The sequence below is a fragment of the Tenrec ecaudatus genome, chromosome 12, assembly GCF_050624435.1.
Source record: "Tenrec ecaudatus isolate mTenEca1 chromosome 12, mTenEca1.hap1, whole genome shotgun sequence".
In the NCBI taxonomy this organism is placed as follows: domain Eukaryota; kingdom Metazoa; phylum Chordata; class Mammalia; order Afrosoricida; family Tenrecidae; genus Tenrec; species Tenrec ecaudatus.
Genome location: NC_134541.1, coordinates 12,899,711 through 12,920,700, shown reverse-complemented (window position 1 = coordinate 12,920,700; position 20,990 = coordinate 12,899,711). Strand labels below are relative to the sequence as shown.

Genomic DNA, 20,990 nt, shown 5'->3' with positions numbered 1-20,990 from the left:
GCAACCTGGTTCCTTGGTCATTTATGAATTTGAACTCCAAAAGGCACCGATTCACACTGACAGGAAGCTGGGGAATATCTGAGGTGCAGGCAGTTCCCGATTATCAACAAGTCTTATTCCTAAGTTTGTCTCTTAGTAGAGTTTGTACATTGAGTCAGAATAGCTAAAGGGAGCGGGGAGGAAGGGTAAAATGAGGAGCTGATGCCAGGGGCTTAAGTGGAGAGCAAATGTTTTGAGAATGATGAAGGCAATGAGTGTATAAATGTGCTTTACACAATTGCTGTATGTATGGATTGTGATGAGTTGCATGAGCCCCTAATAAAATGATACAAAAAATTATCAAGGATTCATGAGGGAGGGAGGGTGGGGGCAAAATGAGCTGAAACCAAGGGCTCAAGTAGAAAGACAATGTTTTGAAAATGATGAGGGCAACAAATGTACAAATGTGCTTCACACAGTGATGGATGTATGGATTGTGATAAAAGCTGTATTTTTTAAAAAGTCAGAATAGCTATGTGTGGTCTGTTAATCAAATGTTTGTCTTCTATGCATCGAAAACATTAAAGAAACATTCCCAGATACACCGAAACATTTTAAACACAACAGTAACATTGTTTGAATCTTGCACACAGTAGCACCCATTGGTTACTGCAAACATTGCATGTACCTAGGATCCTAAAAGGCTTTACAAGGGTTGGTTTTTAACTATGGTTGAGTGTAAACTAGGCATTTGTAACCCAGGGACTGCTTGTAGTTACATAGTAACATCTTAAGAAGGTCGTGAAAACTGGTAAAGAATACAGACCAAGATCTTAATAGTGGTTATGACCAGGGGGCAAAGATTACGGGCAACCCCACTTCCTTTTCTATATTTTCTGATTCCCACATCAATTACATGACACAACGTAATTTAGGAATTATGCCAACTACCCTAGGTATGGTCCTACCCTGGGGCCTTTGTTCTGGGGGTCTCTCTGTCTAGAAAACTCTCCCAGATACTCGAGTCAGGCTCCCTCATCCTCTTTAGGTTTAAATACCGAATCTCTGCCAGGATCATGGCATCTCCGAGACATTCCTGTTGGGTTAGACAGTCAACTACGTAAACACAAACTGTGTTAACCCTCCCCCGCCCTCCCAACACACACACAAATGAACCAAAGAGTCAAGGTCAGGTTTAACTTATTCTAGGTTGGCATTTGGAGCAAGGAAGCCCTGATGGTAAAGCAGGCTAAGTGTTGGGCTGCTAACTGAAAGGCTGGCAGTTCAAATCCAACAGCTTCTTTGGGGGGGGGGGGGGAGGACTCTAAGGGGAAGTTCTACTCTGTCCCACAGCGTTGCTAAGAGTCGGAGTCGACTCAATGGCAGCAGGTTTTGGTTTACTTGGAATAGTAATTAAACCCCACAGAGGACAGCAAAGTCAGTGTTTTGTCGTCATTGCAATATTGGCATTACTGGTGACTTAATTTTGATTCAAACTGTAAATAGGTGTCAGAAAGTTTAACAAATATATTCCAAGGGCGCCCATGTGTGTGTACGTACATACATTCAGGTACAGTGAGAGCTTGGGTGAACGGCTCCAAGCTCCACTTCCCACTACCCAAACAGCAAAGTTCAACAAATCTGCATGCTCTTTGTAACTCTGCTCAAGAGATGCACTGAGCTCCGACCTGAAGAAACCTGTACAGGCTGAGAGCGAGTCACACGTCACGTCTCGCCTGGGACACAAAGGGGCGACGGTTCAGTCTAAACGCCGCTCTTGCCCAGACAACACATAGCGCATTAAAACCTTCGGCATTGTGTTTTATTTATGCAAGATATTGTAACCATGGCTCCATTGTTGTAAAATTGGAATCAGGTAACTGCTTGTCTGATTTGGGGCTGAATACAACATGGCTAAGTCGACACTATCAACACTGTCGGGGGAACAATGTGATTAAAGTGGCTAACGTAGAGAACGGGATGAAATCATTAACTGAAACAAAGAACCCAGGCCACCGGAGAAGATGAACAGTAACGGATAAATTAGAAACAACTCCAGGCCTGGACAGCGTCTCTGAGACAGTGAGGTGTACGAAGGCTAACCACCTCCGAGCCTCCAAAGTGAAGTCCAGTCCAGGGAAAATGAATCTATAACTGTAATTTGGGGGCCGGAGAGCCAATTCTTTGGTTATTCATTATTTCTTATGGGAAAAAATACGTTCAGTTCTCAAACTTTTCAATGTTCGAACATAAGTTTAGAACAAATTGCATTTGACAGGTATTACTGTCTATACTCTTAAAAGTCAATATAGTTCTCAGAGGGCTTTGTTGATGTGCTGTGGCTGATGGTCTGAAGTGACCTTGTGTAAAGGAAGGAGTTGCTCCTTTGGACCAAGTGTCTGTAGGCCAGGTTCAAATGTCATGGGCCACCACAGATGCAACATCTGGGGTCAACTATTGGTTTCTGAAAGCCCCTCTGAAATCCAATCAAGTCTAGGGTTAGCCCAGAGAATATTTAAACCCTTCCTCTTGTTAGATGGGTGCATAAAGATTGATGAACATGGTAATCTGGTACTTGATGCTTAATTATCTTGGTAACCTGGATTTCATGAAATCCTAAAAATTTAAGTCCGTAAACTAGATAGGTCTGGTAGATTAATTTTTCTAAGCCAATTATTTTTTTACTCAAAAATTGGTAAAAAACAAAGTTTGGAGAATAACAACAGGTAGATATCCTCCCCAGAGTGGACAAATTGTGGACTGGCTCATTTAATCCTTGCTGATGTTCCAATAGTCAGAGCATAATTACCATCTAATTAGCTGACACGCTGAAACTGTGTTTCGTAAAAGTGTAGTCTTCTTGCAAAAGACCCATTCTCAGGCTCGTGTTTAATGTGTATAAAACAATGCACTCAAGGACTCCAACATTTATAAGAAAACAAAATAACTACACATTTTAGGCCTGGAATTAAAAACATTTTTCATTGAAATTCCCCTCTACATAAATGCCATTAGTAAAAGATAGACACCTGTATGTATACCCTTCTTTGTAATGCAACAACTAGTCAACATTAACTGGCACTTCTGTAGACATAATAAGAGCTAGAAAACACAACAGGGGACTTACCCTCAGAGGACGAAGTCACACACACAGCGAAACCACAGTACCGAGCTGTGGAGAATGGAACCTACCATACGGTGACGGTCCTAACCTTTGAGGGCAGTTGTGGATCCATCTGAAATCTGTTGAAAGCTACAAAGACCTTGTTTCCCAGGCAAATAGAAAGGGGTAACAATTCACACACTATTTCAAGGATAGACTATCCTGGGTATTCCCAAGCCAGCACCACCACCACCTGTCAAAAATCTCTCTTTCACTTAAGTGGAGAGCAAATGTTTTGAGGATGAGGGAAATGAATGTACAAATGTGCTTTACACAATTGATGTATGTATATGGATTATGGTAAGAGTTGTATGAGCCCCTAATAAAATGATTTTTTAAAATCTCTATTTCAGAATCTCAGAAAAAGGAACAGACACACGGGCTCGTCTGTGCCGCCCCATCGGAGTCTATGTGCGTGTGCCTTCCACACAGCAGAGGAAGCTGAGGCGAAGAGAGGTCAGGACATTAGGGCTGGAAGTGCCCTGGTGGGGTCCCAAAGCACATTTTCTTATTCACTATTTCTTCTTCCTTTCCGCTATAAGGAAATAACATACACTCCATCACGCGGAGAAAACTGGTGCTGATGAACCGTCTTCTCAAAACCCTGGGTTGATAAATCCTAACCTCTCTGCCTGTGGGAATGTGTTCTCAGTGGTACTGAGGAGGCAGTAGTGTGGCGTTGTCTGCAGTCAATCTCTTACAAGAGGTAAAATGTGCAAACAGAGATGGGGGAAGAGAGGTGGCAAGCCCAGAAGATGGCCCAGGAGATGCCCTTCCTCCAGAGGCAAGAGAGAGGGAAGAAGTGTTTCCTGAGAGCCGGCACCCTGAATACGGATTCTTAACTTCCTCAACTTTGAGAAAATAAATCTCAGTGTGCTAAAGGCACCCATTTATGGTATTTCTGTTACAGCTGCAGTGGATACCCAAGAGACCTGGGGGGCAGCTGAGATCAGCGTCAGATGCTGGAAGGCTGTACAGAGGCACTGAGAGGGGAAAGGCTAGCCGCTATGCTGGCACTAGTGCCACCTCCGTCTCAACCAGACTAGCTCTGGCGGGGCCCGTGGCTGGAAAGCTGAGTAGACAGAGGGCCATGTTCCTGGTAGGGTCTGGACTTCATCCTGAGGCTAGCCAAACCAGGAATTTCTAAGACCGAGGAAGGAAAGTGAAAGGCAAACACCAGTCTCCTGGGGGAGGTTCACGCTGGCCTGGAAAGGCGAGAGGCCAGCTCAGGGGATGTTCAACCACTGACATCTCATGACATAACCAGAAGTATCTGCTGAGAGCAAATACCACGAAAGAAACGCAAACTTCTGAGACCTGGGTGACGAGAAGCACAAATGTCAGGAAGCCACAAGGCAGGGCACACTGCATTTACACAACTGTGATGGTAGTTCTATTTTTTAGAGTATGGCATAAAAACATCTGGCATGTACATGATAGGCTTTAAAGAAATATTTGTTGAAAGAAAATTAAGCAAAGAGGGAAGGTTCCCTTTAATGAGAAAGAACATCGCCTACCTAGCTCACTATGTACACACCCTCAAAAAGGCTCTGGGGCGGCCTTAGGTGCGGACTAACAGAACTCAGAATACCTAGAAGACACTTCAGTGCAAATCCTAATTCTCCAGCAGAGGATCAAATGCACAGATCCAGGACCAGGTTCTGGCTCCACTTCTTGTGGACACAGGACAAGAAAAAGAAGTGAGGAAGACTGTAAAGGACTTTGGAGGTGACCTGGCCCGTACAAAGTTTGCCTTTGCTTCCTCCCTCACCTCCCACCACTGGTTTCTGTTCACTCTGTTCTCCCAAATGATTTTAAAGCTTCAAATGAGCCAATGACTTTCATTTGTACCTTCAGGTCTAACTGTGTAGACTTCTCCATTTAGATCCCTAAAAGGAGTCTAAGGGAGCCCTAGTAGCATAGTGGGTTAGCACTTAGCTGTGACCCGAAAGGCCAGTGGTTTGAAACCATCAGCAGCTCTGCTAACAAAGATGTGGCAGTCTGCTTCAAGATTATAGCTTTGGAAATTCTATGAGGCAGTTCTACTCCATTATATAGGGTCACCACTATTGAGTCTTAATCAACTGGAAGGCAATGAATTTGTTTTAAAAATAGTATTTTACTGAATATGAATATTGAGATTCTCTACTATCATTCATAGGGCATTAGGAGAAACACTGACAAAATATAGTAAGAACTAGATATTTCATGTGAAATTCACAGTAGTCATATGGGGGTGTGTGTGTGTTTGTATATGCCTACATATATTTATTTATTTAGGGCCTCCCAAACTCAGTACATGCCAAACTGAACCATTCCTCAAAAAAATAAATATATATATATATATATATATATATATAGCAGCATCTTAATTTCAGCAGATGGCACAAACATTGACCAGAAATCTTGACATCCAGAAGTCCTTCCCTCATCCCACATACCCAACTCACTCCCCCAAACACCCAGAGGTGGTTCCTTTTTTCACCAACTTCACTACCACTAGTACATGCCACTTCTGCTGCTGAACTAGCTTCTTGGTCTACCTGATCTCTACCTATCGCTTATTGAGGTTGATTTGATCCCAGCTTGCCTTGCGAAAAGCCTCCCTCTACAACTAGAGCTCACCCAAACTCCTAACCTGCCCCCCACCACCCTCGGAACCGCAACTGCCTCTCCAGCATTTCCAGTCACACCCTCCCTGCTTCTGCCGCACCAGTCCTGCGTAAGCTCCTGACGGGCAGCCTTACTTCTGCCACTATACTTGTGGTTTCCTATGGAATACCCCGACCCCCCAAGCTGTGAGTGGCTCACTTTCTTTTTTTTTGTAGAGCGATGAGCAAGAAGGGAGACTTTATTAATGATAAATTCTCAGTAACTTTTTGTATCATTATAATTTTATAAATTTTCATTGATTTTTAAAAATCTTTTTATTGGGGCTCATAAGGCTCTTATCACAGTCTGTACATACATCAATTGAGCAAAGCACCCTTATACATTCGTTGCACTCGTCATTCTCATAATTCACCTTCCACTTGGGTTTCTGGAATCAGCTCGGTTCTTATAGCTCACCTCAGTCTGTCAATCAAAATGTCATCAAAGAGGCTTCCGCGGTCTTCCCTACTCTCATTTGTCTCATTGCCAGCATACAGCAGGGAACCATTCGGAGGCGGTCTAGTATTATCAAGATCATCCAAAAGGCTAGTTCCTTTAACTAGTCTAAGATATGGTCCACATTAAACCTTGAAGAGTGAGGGTGATCTTAACAAGAAACGTGAGGCTTAAATCAGAAGCCAGGCTAGTTGCAGGGGTACCCTGGAGGTCAGCCCCAACCCCACAGGTGCCTCTACTCCTGCACTCCACCAGTGCGCAGGGGCCTTTTCCTCTTCTGTCTTTGTCATTCTTTTTTCAACATTGTCTGACTCACGCTCAAAGCCCCTCAAGTCCGGTGGTGACTCACTCAAGCCTGCCTCCTCCTGAGAATCTGGTGTGCTGCCTGGCACACAATCAGCCTCACGGCGCGGCGTCCTGATCTTTCCTCCTGTGAGCACTCACGTGTCTGCGTAGCCAAGAAAGGCACTGGTCCCGGGTTCAGAGAGCAGGACATGGGAGGGGTTAGAATGTTAAGACAATTAAAATTAGTTAACTAGTTTAATTTTTAAGTGAAATGTAATTGAGACTTTTTAGGAAATCTTGGTTTCTGAGGGGAAACTGATTGGCTACCCAAACAAGTTTGTGGCCACTAAAAAATGAACCGTGTTTAAGAAAATATGTAAGAAAACACACTACTCTACAAAGTTCTAATATTCTCTATACAGCAAAAGTATACTGAATTTAAAATTACTCGACCACACCCTAGTTCTAGAATCTTTGTGAATCTAGAATATTTGTATCCAGGGACACACACCCAATACTGGTAGGATTCCGAGACCCTACACATCTCGTCACACCTCACGACCTCATTCTAACCCAACTGGGGAGGGCCAGTTCCAAACCCCGGCTCATTTATTGGGGTGGGGATGTATCTATTTAAAAATTACATCCAGGTATGCTAAGGGAACAAAACATATTAAAATAACTCCAAGATTTGCTTCTTAAAAACAAAAACAACTCTCTCCAGATGCCTCACCCCTCAGACCTTTTGGTCTGAGTGGCTATAAAAAAAGAAAGTAAAACTAAAATGGACTTAAAAGTCTTTAGTGACAAGTTCATTTCAAACAGAGGAAAACTAAACAAACAAAATAACCCAAGATTACTCAAACACGTTTCATAGTGTTTTCATCTACTGAATTCACCTGAAAGTTTAGGACTCAGTGTTTCTGCCGAGTCGGACAAAAGGACAACATGGCAGACACAAGTAGGGTCCCTGTTTATCTCGTGAGACCAGGAAAACAGGCATTCGAAGAAAACCCCCCTCTAAGGATAACTAGCAAGGCGGAAGTTGGAAAACGTTACTGTATTTTCACCAAGGCGCTAAAATAGCCCAGCTATCACAGTAATTCAAAACTTTCGGAAAGAAAACACTGGCTCCTGTTACTCCAGCATTTTTCTTTCCAGAAGGCCCTTTCCTGGATCTGTGTCAGTATCAAAAGTCAGCCAGTTATTCTCTTGGCTAAATATAAACGAAAAAGTCAGCAGCTGTAGGCTATTATAGAAAATATGCCAATCAGCTGGAAAAGCATGACTACTTGATGGGGTTTCACACTACACCATAGTGAAACATTTGCGTGCAGTAATCTGAAATATAGCTGCCTACTAAAATACGTGTGATCCACAAAGGATTGCAGAGCCTTTTGAGAAAACCAAGCTCACGCAGCAGCAACTATTAAGAGCATGCTGATCCTGGGAAAGCCTAGCCTGGTCTTGGTCTTATTTAAAGCGCTACGAGCTTCACCCATTTCTCCTGAGAAAAAGCTGGAGCTGAATGTGGCTGGCCTCCCATTCAGTGAAGAGCTGGGTGTTTGGGGCTGTCCCACTTCTGAAGCGAGGCCCGAGAGGCAGTGCCCTGGGCTCTGCGATTCCTGAAAAGTGGACAGTCTGGGCCAGGATTCTTATTCCCAGACAACCAACAAGCACAGTGTGACCGCTCAGAGGAGCTGCTCGTTTCTTTCCTGCCCAGGAGAGTACTTCTCCAAGTGTGGACACCCCCCTCCCGCTGGCAGCCTAGACATCACCTGGGAACTGTTCTCAGGCCCCACCCCCAGACGTAGTGGAGGGTGGGGCCCAGGAGTTTCTGATGCTCTCTAGTGTACGAACCACTGCTTGAAGGGAAGAAACAGTGGAAGCCTGTTATTTTTCATAGGTCCAGACAGTGTGACAACAGCTGGTGACGGAATGCAAGACCACGTGCTTCTCGGCTGTTAGGGTCAGTGACAAAGGCAAGGGCCACGTTCCCTCCGGCAGGAGTGGAGACAGCCTAGAATGTGAGAAGTGTATGAGGGCAGCTGAGGAAAGAGAAACCCAAACCACTGCGATCCTGACTCGCGGCGGCCCTCCAGTACAGGGCAGAAGTAGCCAGCCCCATCTTTCCCTGTGGAAGAGCAGCTGGCAGGTTTGGACCTTTCAACGAGCAGCCCAACTCGAAACCCACTATCCCACCAGAGCTCCTCGGGAAGGAGAGGGCACAGTTAACTCCAGGGTAACCAAACCAACCAACTCACTGCCACCAAGACCACTCTAAGTCGCCCCCACCGTGCAGCTGGCGGTTTGAATTGCTGACCTTGCGGCAAGGGCCCAACACAGCCACTGCAGCACCAAGGCCCCTCCTTCTCTCTGTACAGACACACCAGTCTTTCCATTTGAAAGCCTCCCGCCAGCTTGAGGACGGCCCAGGGGCAGGCAGCACTCTACTGTGGTTCATGGTCGAGAGGAGTCTGAGCGGACTTGACCGCACTTACTGTCCACAAGGACCCCTGAATGAATGTATTCCAACATTCAACAAACATTTGCTGAGCACCGACTGTGTTAGGGACAGTGTAGAGAACCTGACAGGATTCTGCTATAGTGGAAAGGCACCTGTTTTTAGAGAAAACTTCAGTTCAGGACAGATGTTTTAGAAGAGCAGAGCAGTAGGAGTGACTCAGGAGGCTTCTTTGGAAACCTCAGTGAGACCTGAAGGATGAGAAGCAGGCAGCACATGTGAAGATGTGTGTGTGGGCATGGAGCGTGGGGGGAGCGTGAACAGAAGTACGCAGGCTACCTCTCAGGCCAAAGGCAGCCGGGTTAGAGACTGGGTTTTATGATATGTGCAGTGGGAGGGATTCTTGCAATGGAATGGCAGTTCTGCTTTCAGTCGGTGAAAGACCATTCTGGCGGCCCGGAGAATGGGGTGGAAAGGGCAAGGCTGGAAGCGAGAAATGGTCAGGAGGTGCCTCTCATCCAAGCATGGGAAAGAAGGCTCTAGCCAATGAAGAACACAGCTTTCCCCCAGATCCTGGATGCTTCCTCCCCCCAACTACCATGATCCGAATTCTACCTTGCAGGGCTGGATAGGACAGAGGCTGTACACTGGTACATATGAGGGCTGGAGGTACAGAGAATCCAGGGTGGATGATACCTTCAGGGCCAAGGGTGTGAGGGGCGATGCTGGGAGAGTGGAGGGTGAGTGGGTTGGAAAGGGGGAACTGATTACAAGGATCCACATGTGACCTCTTCCCTGGGAGAGGAACAGCAGAGAAGGGGGGGAGGGAGACTCGGATAGGGCAAGATATGACAAAATAACGATGTATAAATTACCAAGGGCACATGAGGGAGGGGGGAAAGGGGAGGGAGGGGAAAAAAAAGAGGACCTGATGCAAGGGGCTTAAGTGGAGAGCAAATGCTTTGAGAATGATTGGGGCAGGGAATGTATGGATGTGCTTTATACAACTGATGTATGTATATGTATGGATTGTGATAAGAGTTGTATGAGTCCCTAATAAAATGTAAAAAAAGAAAAGAGGAGAAAAAATGATTAGGGCAAAGAATGTACAGATGTGCTTTATACAACTGATGTATGTATATATATGAACTGTGATAAGAATTGTATGAGCCCAATAAATTGTTAAAAAAATAAAATAAAATAAAATGTAAAAAAAAAAAAGAAGGCTCTGGCCTATCTGTGGGGTATGCTCACTGGGCTTGTGGTAAGTGGGTGTGAGGATGAGGGAAAGCTACCTACCTGCGGGTCACGAGGAATGCACTTATGGATGAACTCAACTCCCCTTCAGCCCAGGCAGAGTCCACAGACCAGCCAAGGGCAGGGAGATTGGGAGACGAACAGCCAGGCAAAGAACAGGGGCCGGAAGGGCAACAGCATGGCAGAACATGTATCCAGGAGCAAAACTGTACTGGTTCCTCACCCTCACCTGCCACTCATGGCCTCCCAGTTACGTGACGTCCTGCTCGAGGCTGAGATAACACAGTTGTGTGTGGTACCTAGCAGTCCCGGGGATGAGGACCTGCCACAACATGGGGACCCTAACAATGGGGAACGTAACGTGGGGGACCCTAACCCAATGAGCACTGTGCTGTGGGGTGTGCACAAACTCTCCTTAAAGATGGACCTCACTCTTACTGGATTGGGCCCCATTTAGAGGTATCCATAGCAGACAGCAAATATAAAAAAGGGCGGGGGGGGGGGGGAGGAAGTGTCTGGGGCAAGCCAGGGGAACCTACACTTCAGCCTGGATGGTAGGGAGCTGCAGTAAAGTATTTTACTGCCAGGGGCACCATCTTTTTTCCTGAAAGGGGGCAATAGGCCACATAAGTTTAGGGACCTGTGTGCTCAAACAGTATTTGCCAAATAAAATTGTACCGAAATATTTGCTTATCAAATGGGCTGCTCTGCAGGTCCCTGTGGGCTTTCAGATTTAAGCAGCAGTCCTGATCTTACATGTTCTATTCTGCCTTTCCTACAATGCCAGAATTAAAGTCCAGGTGGAGAGGAGAGGAGGCAGGGAGAGGGAGGTGGGAAAAAGAGAGAAAGAATATGGTGGGGAGGGGGGCGGAGAAAGAGGATTTCTTTAAAGCTCATGGAAAGGGGAAAACACACCATGACAGTCCCTGGGGGGGGGGGGGAGGGGGCAGATTACTAACAAAGCCCGCTCCCATCCACCACTAGTAGGTACCCATGGTGGTGGCCGAGCACTTGGTGTGCAGAGTAGAACTGCTTCACAGAGTTTTCAAGGCTGTGACCTGTCTTCCAAGTGGCTAGGACTGGAGTGCTTAACCCTGTGCATCACCCATGGCCCTCCCATCCTTAGAGCAGGCTGCTGTTTCTTCAGCTGAGCATGATATGAAGTACTTCTCTGGACTGCAGGGCTCATCTTTTTGGGAACAAGAAATAAAAAAGTATTTAACTACAATCGGTACAAGATGCTCACCCAGTGAGCTGTCTGGGAACTGAAAGCAGCTAAGGGACCTGGGCTCTCCCCACCTGCTCGAAGTGCCTCTGAGGGCCACTCTGGCGTGGAATGAAAGCCAGCTTAACCTCTACTGCCCAAGGAGGTAAATTCGAGTAAGTGGCGTAAGCTGTGTGTGTGAAGCCACTGACATACGCACCTCCAAAGTCGTGACTAGCCAGCACGTAAATTACCTTCCTGGGACTTAGTTTCTGGTTAAGTGCATGGAAGCCCAAGAGATGCTGTGTGTGAGAGGAAAGACCTGGAAGCCACGGGCCACTTTGGGGAGTCGTGCAATCCTGGCTAAGGACGAGGTAAGTCACGTGTGCTGGTACAGATGTCCTGGTTCTAGTGGCCTTTTCAATTCCACCTTCTAGGGCCTCTAGAGATATCACACTGTGGGACCACAGGAAGTGGGAGGTGGTAGTGCTCAGTCCAGGCCTGACAAGAACTCAAAGGCTTCGGGGCTGCTTCCTGGCAAGCAGGGCCTAGAATAACCAAGAGGCTTGCTGAAAGAAGTCTACGGGCCCTGACCATCCCGAAACAAAAAGGAGCCGTAGCAGGTGGAGCACTGGGCACACTCGTTTTACTGAGGCCTCTCTGCACTCCTTTCACCAGGGGTTACAGGTCACCCAGACCCTGTCCTGCCTCTGCTTCTCACACATTCAGTCAACAGCTATCTACAGAAGGCCCACTTCAGATCAGGTTCTGTTTGATGGCTTTCCCCCTCTCTCTACACCACTTAGCAAGCTTCCCTTGCCCTGCTACATGTCAAACTCATTCCCACCACAGGACCTTTGCACCACTGTCCCCCACCTGTGACATACACCATATGGATGGCTCCTTCGATCACTGTCTCAGTCCCTCTGGCAGTTTCACAGAAGTGTTCCCTGACCACCTCTTGGGTGCTTTCTATCACATGACGTGATTTCCTTCACCACACTGACTGCTATCTGAAATGTCCTACTTATGTACTCTCCTAATAGCCTACCGCCCCCTGCCCCCAACGGAAGCTCCTCAAGGGCAGAGCCTGCGTTGTTGACAATCCCCGGCACTCAGTAAGTATGTGTAGAATAAACAGTCAGAGGAGTTATGGGAAGTCCATCTGAGGGCACCTCCACGTCTGTTGTATGTTAGCTACACCACACCAGGGGCTCTCGTATTCCACTTGTCTGACAATGTCTCATCAACTGACACAGCACTTGTGAAGCACTCTTCCATTGGCAGGGCCTCAGGAAGTCAGAATTAAGTAGCTGTTAAACCGGATTGTAGGAAGCCAAACTCCAGAGTGATTGCAAACAGGGCTGGGTGGCAATACCTCATGATGCTGGCTGCCACCGGCCCCCTCGTACTCCAGTTCACAGCAACCTGGCAGAGGAGTTCTTCTGATGAGCACTCTCTCACAGCTGCCTAAAACCTGGCCCTGCCTCCCTCTTCTGCCAGTGTCTGTGACAATGTAAATGAATTGACTCAGCACTGTTCAAATGGAAACCTAACTAGGAAAGGATGCAGGGCGCCTGGCCTCTTTCCTCCAGGAAGTCCCCAGTGCAGCCTGTGGTGGGTCACTCCGTGAGAGCCCCTCCATCCAACTCCTTCTATTCCTCACCCGAACAGTCAAGGATGGCTTCCTGGGAAACAAGAGTTCTTGGAAAGAAGGCCAACCTCATGAGAAGAAGATGGGTTGCTCCCACCCTGTTCCACTTAAGTCACCAACCCTTTCCCAACACTGCTGCTGCTGGTGGCCGGGCTGCAAACCTCTCACTCCACCATTGTGGGCCTCTTTCTCCCTTCCATTAGGGACTCCCCCCACCCCACCCCCATTTCACCCCACCTGGGAGGACCTCCTGGGACAACTCTACTACCAGGCACAGGCACCTCAGGGTGCAGCAGCTCCACTCAATCTGACTCTGCCCTCTGAGGAATCGTCCCTACAGAAACCTCACCACCTAGATGAACCCTGAAACAGCCCCTTCCCCACCTGGGCCTCTGGCCCATCTTAAGCAGACCAAGAAGGGCTGCTTCCTCTGTATGATCTAGGGAGTGAAAGAATTTTCACCCTCAAAGTATAGCCGCTCATCTCCCTCATGCACATCCCGGAGAAGTGGAGTTTGCTTAGCCACCTAGTTCCACACAGCCACCCCAGAGCACCCATTTCCTCTGTCCCACTCCCACCTCCTGCCAACTTCCAAGAGAACCCACTTATCTGCCCCTACCACCCAAAGGGGTAGAAGGGAGTGATGCAGTTTCCACAAGACACATAAGAGTTTCCTCACCTAAACCGGAAGGGATTCCCCCCCACCCCTTTAAGGAATTATGTCTAAAGCCTGATCTTTCCCCCATTCCCACCGTATGCAAGGACTCCCCCTCCACAGGACAACCCCCCAAAATAGACAACCGCGGGCTCCCAATTCCTGCTCCCCGCGGCCCAATGTGGGGCGCTTCTAGCTGCTCCAACTTGGCGCTACTTCCTAAATCCTAACCTGGAGGAAGCCATCTGTCTCCTCCACGGAGGTCTGGCAATGAGGGGCCCATTGCCTATCAGCCACCTCCACCCGATCCATCTGGGCTCTGACTGTCTCTTGCTTATCCTGGGCGATGCCCTCGATCACCCCCCGCCCCGTAAGGCGGCCAACCCAAGGCTCCTCCCTAGCCAACCCGGAGATTCCCTCGCGAATCCTATCCTCAAAACTGACGCCGGAGTCCTCCCCCTAGCCAATAAAGGGGGTGGGGTTGAGTCCCTGCAGTCACCCCTCAGGCTCAGTTCCCTTTTCCCAACCATTCTGAGGGGCTTCTTGGGCGTCCTCCCCAAACAGACATCCCCAGGCTGCCCCCCTCGCCCAGACCTTCAGCACCCAGCTCAAGACTTCCGTCCGCCCTGGGACGCCTCCACACGCCCTAGGGAACAACACCTTCGTCTCCCCCCACGGGCTGCCAGGCTCGGCCTCCGGGTAATGCCCTCCGGCTCGCCCGTCGCCCTCCCACTCGGGCTCTCAGCAGCCGCCCGGGGCCCGGGCCGGCCTCCCGCGGGTCCCTCACGCCGCCTGGGGGTGCCTCCGGGCCAGGCCGCGCCGCCCACAGGCCCCTCCGGCCCCCGCCCGTGCTTCCGGCCACCGCCTGCTCCGCCTCCCCCACAGGCCGCCCCGGTCGCCGCCGCGGAGCCCGGCGGACCGAGGCAGCGCAGAGACCCCGGCCCCGATGCCAGGGCCTTCGCGGGCCTTCGGTCTCGGCTCCAGCCCGTGCCCCCTTAGCAGGCCGGACCCGGCGCCCCAGCTCACCCGAGCCCGTGGTGGCTGCCATCTTGCGTTGCTGTCGCTGGAAGGCCGGCCCCTTCTTCACCCCCCACCCGTCTCCGGGCCCGGCTACGCATGCGTGCGCGCACGCGCAGACGACGCCGCTGACGCCCGCGGCTCGCGCCCGCGCGTGCTGTTGCCGGGAAGGATTTTTTTTCCCCACCCTCTTTCCATTTAGACCGAGGGAACGTTTGCGTGCGCGAGGGCCCGACAACCTGCAAATCCCACTGGGCGAGGTTGCGAGGGAGGGATTGAGGTGCTGGGTCAGAAGAACTAGGGTGGTGAGACTTGGGAGGGCGAGATTATAAAAAAAGAAAGCTTCGAGGCGGAAGCGCCTGTTTCCCTTCCAACCTTTGCCTCTTTGGAAGCTTACAGCATCGCTACTAGGTTGGGATCGATGTGAAATCGAAACTGAGAGAGGTTAAGCGATGTATCGAAAACAAGTCATCTGTTAAATGGTTGAGCCAGAACTTGAACTCGAGCCAGATTGCTTGCAGGGGCGATAGTGATACTTCGCGGCCAGGGAGTCTTGTGAAGGGCCGCTATGTGCTTGTATGGGGACATGAAGCTAGCAAGGAAAGCATTCGCACATCCATCCGTCCACCCGGACAAAAGTAAGCATCAACTGTGTGCCAGGCCACTTGCTGGACACTGAGGATGGATGAGTGACATACCCCTGAACAAAGAGGTCACTCCCCTCTGGGGAATTGTTCTATTCCGAGGAGACAAAGAGAGCCAATAAAGAGGAAAGAACATTTCTGCTTAGTCATAACTATGATAAGGCCAAGTGTAAACCACAAATTCCAAACTAATTTGGCCTTCCGCTTCCCTTTCAGAAACAAGAAAAAAAAATTACTCAGCGCCTCCCCGGCAACTAAAAACTTTTATATTCTAGCCCATAATCCAGGACACGGAGTGAGTATCTGCTTTTGGACCGCCCTTCTCCCCCCAGGTGCTATCGCCCGCTTAGGGAGACACTGGTGTAAACCTCCGGAGGAAGTCATTTTCCAACTAAAATTTGATTGAGGAGGTAGAGGGGACAGCTTGTGAAAAGCCCTGGGGAGATAAATGTGTGTGTGTGTGTGTATGTATATGTGTATATATATATACATACATACAAATAAAGATGAAGTCCCACAGGCTTCTCCTACCTTAGACACCCTTCTGTGGATAAGTAGACAGGCCCTGAGAGGTGATATGATTGGCTCAAGGTCATAAGGAGGCCGGGAAATTTCCCCCAGCTCAGCAAGTTCATCCCTGTGTCCTGACAGCAGTGCCTCTTAAGTATCTCCACCCCTTGACCCCCGTGAGGCAACCAGTGTTTGCTCTAAACACCCCATCCTACAAAAGCTTTCAGTAGCTCCGCAGTTCCTCTGGATACAATCAACAAACTCAATGCGATGGAGTCAATTCTGACTCATAGGGACCCTATAGGGAAGGTAGAACTGCCCTTGTGGGTTTCGCAGATGGTAACTGTTTAATGGAGTAGAATGCCCTTTCTACCTTGGGGAGACTGGACCTTTGAGATCGCAGCTCAACGCATAATGACTATGCCACCAGGGCACCTTAGGGAAAGCCCTATGCTGCCCATTTAACAAAGCTCTCCTGCTCAAGCCTCCACCTTGCATTTGCAATACTGAGATGAGAGAGCCTGTCTCAAAATTTACACCACTGGAGGGAAGGGGAAGAAAAAAAGAGGACCTGATGCGGAGGGCTTAAGTGGAGAACAAATCCTTTGAGAGTGATTAGGGCAAAGAATGTACAAATGTGCTTTATACAATTGATGATGTATATGTGTGGATTGTGATAAGAGTTGTATGAGCCCCTAATAAAATGTTTTAAAAAAAACCCCAAAAAAGATTTAATAAATGTTCTCTTTAAACTATAAAAAAGAAAAAGAAAATTAAATAAAAATAAAATGAATTCAGAATTTTAAAAAATTTGCACCATAACTCATTCCTCCGCCTCACCCTAGTCCTGGTCCTGCCTACACCTGGATGGAGCCTGGTTGCTCCTCTCCAGCTACCCTGGCCCTTTTGGAGGTCCCTGGAACACAGCATCTTGTCCTTCCTCCAGGCCCTTTGCATATGCTATTCTCACGCTTCAATTCTCAGATCTAGCGTCGCTCCCTCAAAGAAGCCTTCCTGATTTTTCCAACCAGGTCAAATTCCACTGCCATTGGCTTTCAGAGCGCCAGGTGCATCTCCTTCCCAGCACTGGCTACACGTGTTACAATTCGAGCAATTACCCATGCACTTGACTCAAGTCAGCCTTAGGGAGTTCAGCAAATATGTGCCTTAGACTCAGGGTGAAAGCAGCGTTTCCATAGATAATAGAAACATTTGGATTCCTAAGGTGAACTCACTTGTATCACCACTCTGCTGTGTGACATCAGGCAAAATACATGGACTTCTTCTGGACTCCTTTTTACTGTCTAAAAAGGGTTGGGGGTGAAGAGTTAAAAAGCAAAGGTGTTGCATTGAAGACAGGTAGTGACCCCTCTATAGAATTTCTAAGGTTGAAAATCTTTTCTGGGGAAGATAGCCTCAGCTCTCTCCCCCTCAGAGGAGCTGGTGGATTTGAACCTCTGATCTTTTGACCAGAAGTTCTATGCTGACCCAACACATTTTACCATCCATGCTCCTAAAAAGCATTCTGGTTGTACATCTTCCAACACAGATTTGTTCCTAATTCTGGCAGCCCCATCTCCTTTGCTGGTATCATTAATTCGCTGGTCTTCCTTATTCATTACGCAGTTCTCAAATGTATACGAGATGGTTGAAAATACCACGGGTTGGGTCAGATGTGAGGAAGGGTAGATATGTCTCACGTACTTCGGACGTGATCAGGAGGGACCAGTTCCTGGAGAAGGTCATGCTTGGCAAAGTAGAGGGTCAGAGAAAAAGAGGAAGATCCTCAGAGAGAACAATAGGCTCAAATACGGCAGCGATTGTGAGGGTGGTGCATGACCAGACAATATTTCCTCTGTTGCATAAAGGATCTCTATGAGTGAAGAGCAACTGTATCGACTTCGTAAGGTTGCTGTAGAAATAAAATGCTCTGCTAAAACCCCTTGACACATACAGGGAGGAGGAAGAGCCATTAGAAGAACTGGCATTATATCCAATTTTTTATTCTCAAAGTAACTCAATGTGCCAACTAGGGATATCCCCATTTTAGAGAGAAGACAAGATATGCTGAGCTATCAGGTGGAGACGTTAGAAATAAAACACGAGCCTCTTATTCACGATGATTATAAATGTCCAATCGCGGAGAATCCTGGGTTCTCGTAGGATATTTCTAGTAAGCAAAATTGACAAACCAAATTCCTCTGCAGGGAATCCTGCAAGCTCCTTGCAGAAGGCAGAGCACCTCCCTGGAAGAGGGTAAGCGTCACAGTCCGCGGCGTGCTGGTTATTGTAGTACACTGGGGCGCAGAGCCTACTGGGAATTGTAGTCATACCTAGGTCTCCACGCCCTCGAAGGGGCTCCGCCCCCACGCCCAGCGTCAGCGACAACTCCGCCCTCCGAAGCGGATTTGCTTTCTCAGCGCGTGCGCTCTATCTCAGCTCTGCGCTTAGGCTGACGGCTCTCGTAATGAGAATGAGTCCTGCTTTATTGGATTGTAAGGAGGATTAAAATGGTTAATAGAACTAAAGGATTTAAAAGAGGGCTTGGCACGGAGTAAGGGCTAGATAATATTAGCTATTATTACTGACTGTTATTATGAATTCTCTAAGAGCCCGGTGGCTCGGTGGCTAAAGCGCTCGGCGGCCAACCGTCAAGTCAGTTGGTAGGAACCATGGGACATTCACTCCATGGAGAGAACTGTGAGAGCCTGCACCGAAGAGTGGAGACCTTGCTGGACGGCGCTGTGCTGTCGTCTAGGGTCTCTGAGTCAGACCTGCAGGACAGGGTGTTTTATAATCCTAGACCACCCTACCCACCCAAAGTACTTATTACCTCCATTTGTCAGGAGTTAGAAGACGCTTCCAGAAACACACAACCTTGAAGGTTTACAATTCAGTTCTCTCAACCCTGGGGCACCAACCGTGGAAGCTGAGAAATTTTAAGCAGGAAGTGAGTAGGTTTGCATTTTAGAAATTCATCCAGGATGCTTCAGGAGACTGCACAGGTGGGCCAGTTGAGTTCGGAGAGGTGTGGACGTCGCTGTCATTTGCTAGTTCATTCACCGCCCTGCCCCATCTGTGCTGCAGAAACCTGGCTTTGTTTAGGAAGTCCTGATTATCGGGACTACCATTTCCTCTTCAATGACTGGTGCAGTAGGATGCCTGTGACCCAGTTCTGGCCAAGGAGCTGGGGCCATGGCAGTGTTTGGAAAATTCTCCTCCTTCCTGACAGGTTATGGTGGTTGGAGCTGTGGCAGCCAAATTGAGACCACGAGGTACAAACCTGAGGCCCCAAAGCTTACACACTGAAGATGCTATCCCAGGAAGCTGACAAGAACCAGTTCGCAGATGCTGTGGTTGAACAGCTGAATTGACCCTGGGGTTGCCCACCTACAAACTCCGTAAGACATGCTATAGTACGTGTGTTGATGGCTTCCACTGCTATCGAAGGTAAGTGATTGTTCCCTTCAGCCCAAAGCATGCGCAACAGCTATAGGAACCTGGCAGACTGAGGCAGCAGAGCAAAATACAGGCCTGAACTGGTCCGAGATATATTCATTCAAAACTATGTTCAACCAGGTGGGAAACACCTGGGCTGTTTGGGGGGATCCCTGGGATGTGAAAGACATGAATACTCTGAAAAAGTCTGTACACAATGGGAACATGGTGACTATATTGGCATTTATATTATAATCTACACGATATTCAATATAATTTTAAAAGTCTGTCATGTTCTTGCCTTTTTAGAGCAATGGTTCCCCAAACTAAGGCACACAAATCACCAGAATGCAAATTTGGATTGTGTTGGTGTGGGCCCAAGTAGGCTAGCTGTCCCCTCCCCTTCACAATCCTCCCCCCCAAAGCACCACACATGTGTATATGTAAATACAGCTGCTGAGACTGCATTTCTAACAAGTCCTCAGAGGATGTCATTAGTTGTGGATTGAATTTCGTCTCCCAAGGACATGTGTTATAAACCCTATTCTATGCCTGTGGTTAAGCACCGCAGTGCACTGTGGGATAAGGTTTAAAGCTTCAGAAACTGTATAGAGTCACTATGAGTCAGAATGGACTTGGTGGCAGTCAGGAAGGTAACAGTAAATGCCTAGACTGCCTTGAAGAGACTCCTGGTAGCATCGTGGCCGTCGAGAGGAAGTCTGCTGGCCTGCAGGAAGTGAAGAGAGCTATAGAGAGAGGCTCTATTATCTCAGAGACGACATGTGGCACTTTTTTTTTGGCACTTTTTTTTGCAGTGGCAAAGAACTTGTCTGAACTAGGTTCAAATATTTGGTGGAAGGTAGAATTTTGAAGTGATGAACGTGGATAGCTGGCTGATGATATATATATATATATATATATATATATATATATATATATATATATATATATATATATATATATATATTTAAGCCAGATGGTAAAGCGACTTTGTAGCTTCCCCTGCTGCTCATCATGAACTGTGAGGGGAAAGAGATGGACCTAAAAATGAACTGGGCAAAATCAATACAAAACATAGACATTTGGAGAAATCGTGAACAAACAGGCCACGTGTCCTAGAATGTTGGCCACCAAGGACCCAAGGACATGGCTACACAAACTTTTGGTCAAGAGATGAGTCCGATGACTGGTGGCTTTCACCAGCCACCTCAGAGAAAACCCATCAACTGGACTGAAGGGGACAAAGAACAAAAGGAAAGAATGCTGTCTGATTCTTGGGATTCTGCCAACAAGAAACAGGCCAAAGAGGGGGAAAAAGGCCCCTTCCTGGAATAACTCAGAGACAGCAAAACTGGTGGGCGGACCATGAGAAGCTGGGGATTCTTGGCTTTAAAAAACAAAAGCAGAACCCAAACTCACTGCCATCAAGTCCATTCTGACTCATGATGGCCCTACAGGACACAGTAGAACTGCCCCCGTGGGTTTCTGAGACTGTGACGAGAGTAAAAAAAAACCCTCATCTCTTCCTGGAGAAGCAGCTGGTGGTTTTGAACTGCTGACTTTTCGGATCACAACCCAACCTGTAACAACTATACACTGGATCTTCTCTTGA

General features: G+C 47.9%; 1 protein-coding gene and 1 long non-coding RNA gene across 10 annotated transcripts in view; one reads left to right on the top strand and one right to left on the bottom strand.

Moving 5' to 3' along the window:
- Positions 1-14,948, bottom strand: part of UBE2V1 (ubiquitin conjugating enzyme E2 V1) — a 42,176-nt gene extending 27,228 nt beyond the window's left edge. For 2 of the 8 annotated variants that reach the window (XM_075528557.1, XM_075528558.1), the window contains exon 1: positions 14,001-14,110. In XM_075528557.1, coding sequence (XP_075384672.1) covers positions 14,001-14,052 — 52 coding nt within the window. In that variant the 5' untranslated portion in view covers positions 14,053-14,110. Of the gene's footprint in view, positions 1-14,000; positions 14,111-14,363; positions 14,562-14,795 lie in introns of those variants that run through there. The other 6 variants (XM_075528559.1, XM_075528562.1, XM_075528563.1 and 3 more) reach the window with 6 other exon arrangements.
- Positions 14,949-18,391: 3,443 nt separating this feature from the next.
- The window catches only part of LOC142423323 (uncharacterized), a 34,333-nt gene continuing 31,734 nt past the window's right edge, over positions 18,392-20,990 (top strand). For both annotated transcript variants that reach the window (XR_012779112.1, XR_012779111.1), the window contains exons 1-2: positions 18,392-18,435; positions 19,173-19,390. This is a non-coding gene — a long non-coding RNA (uncharacterized LOC142423323). The remainder of the gene's footprint in view (positions 18,436-19,172; positions 19,391-20,990) is intronic.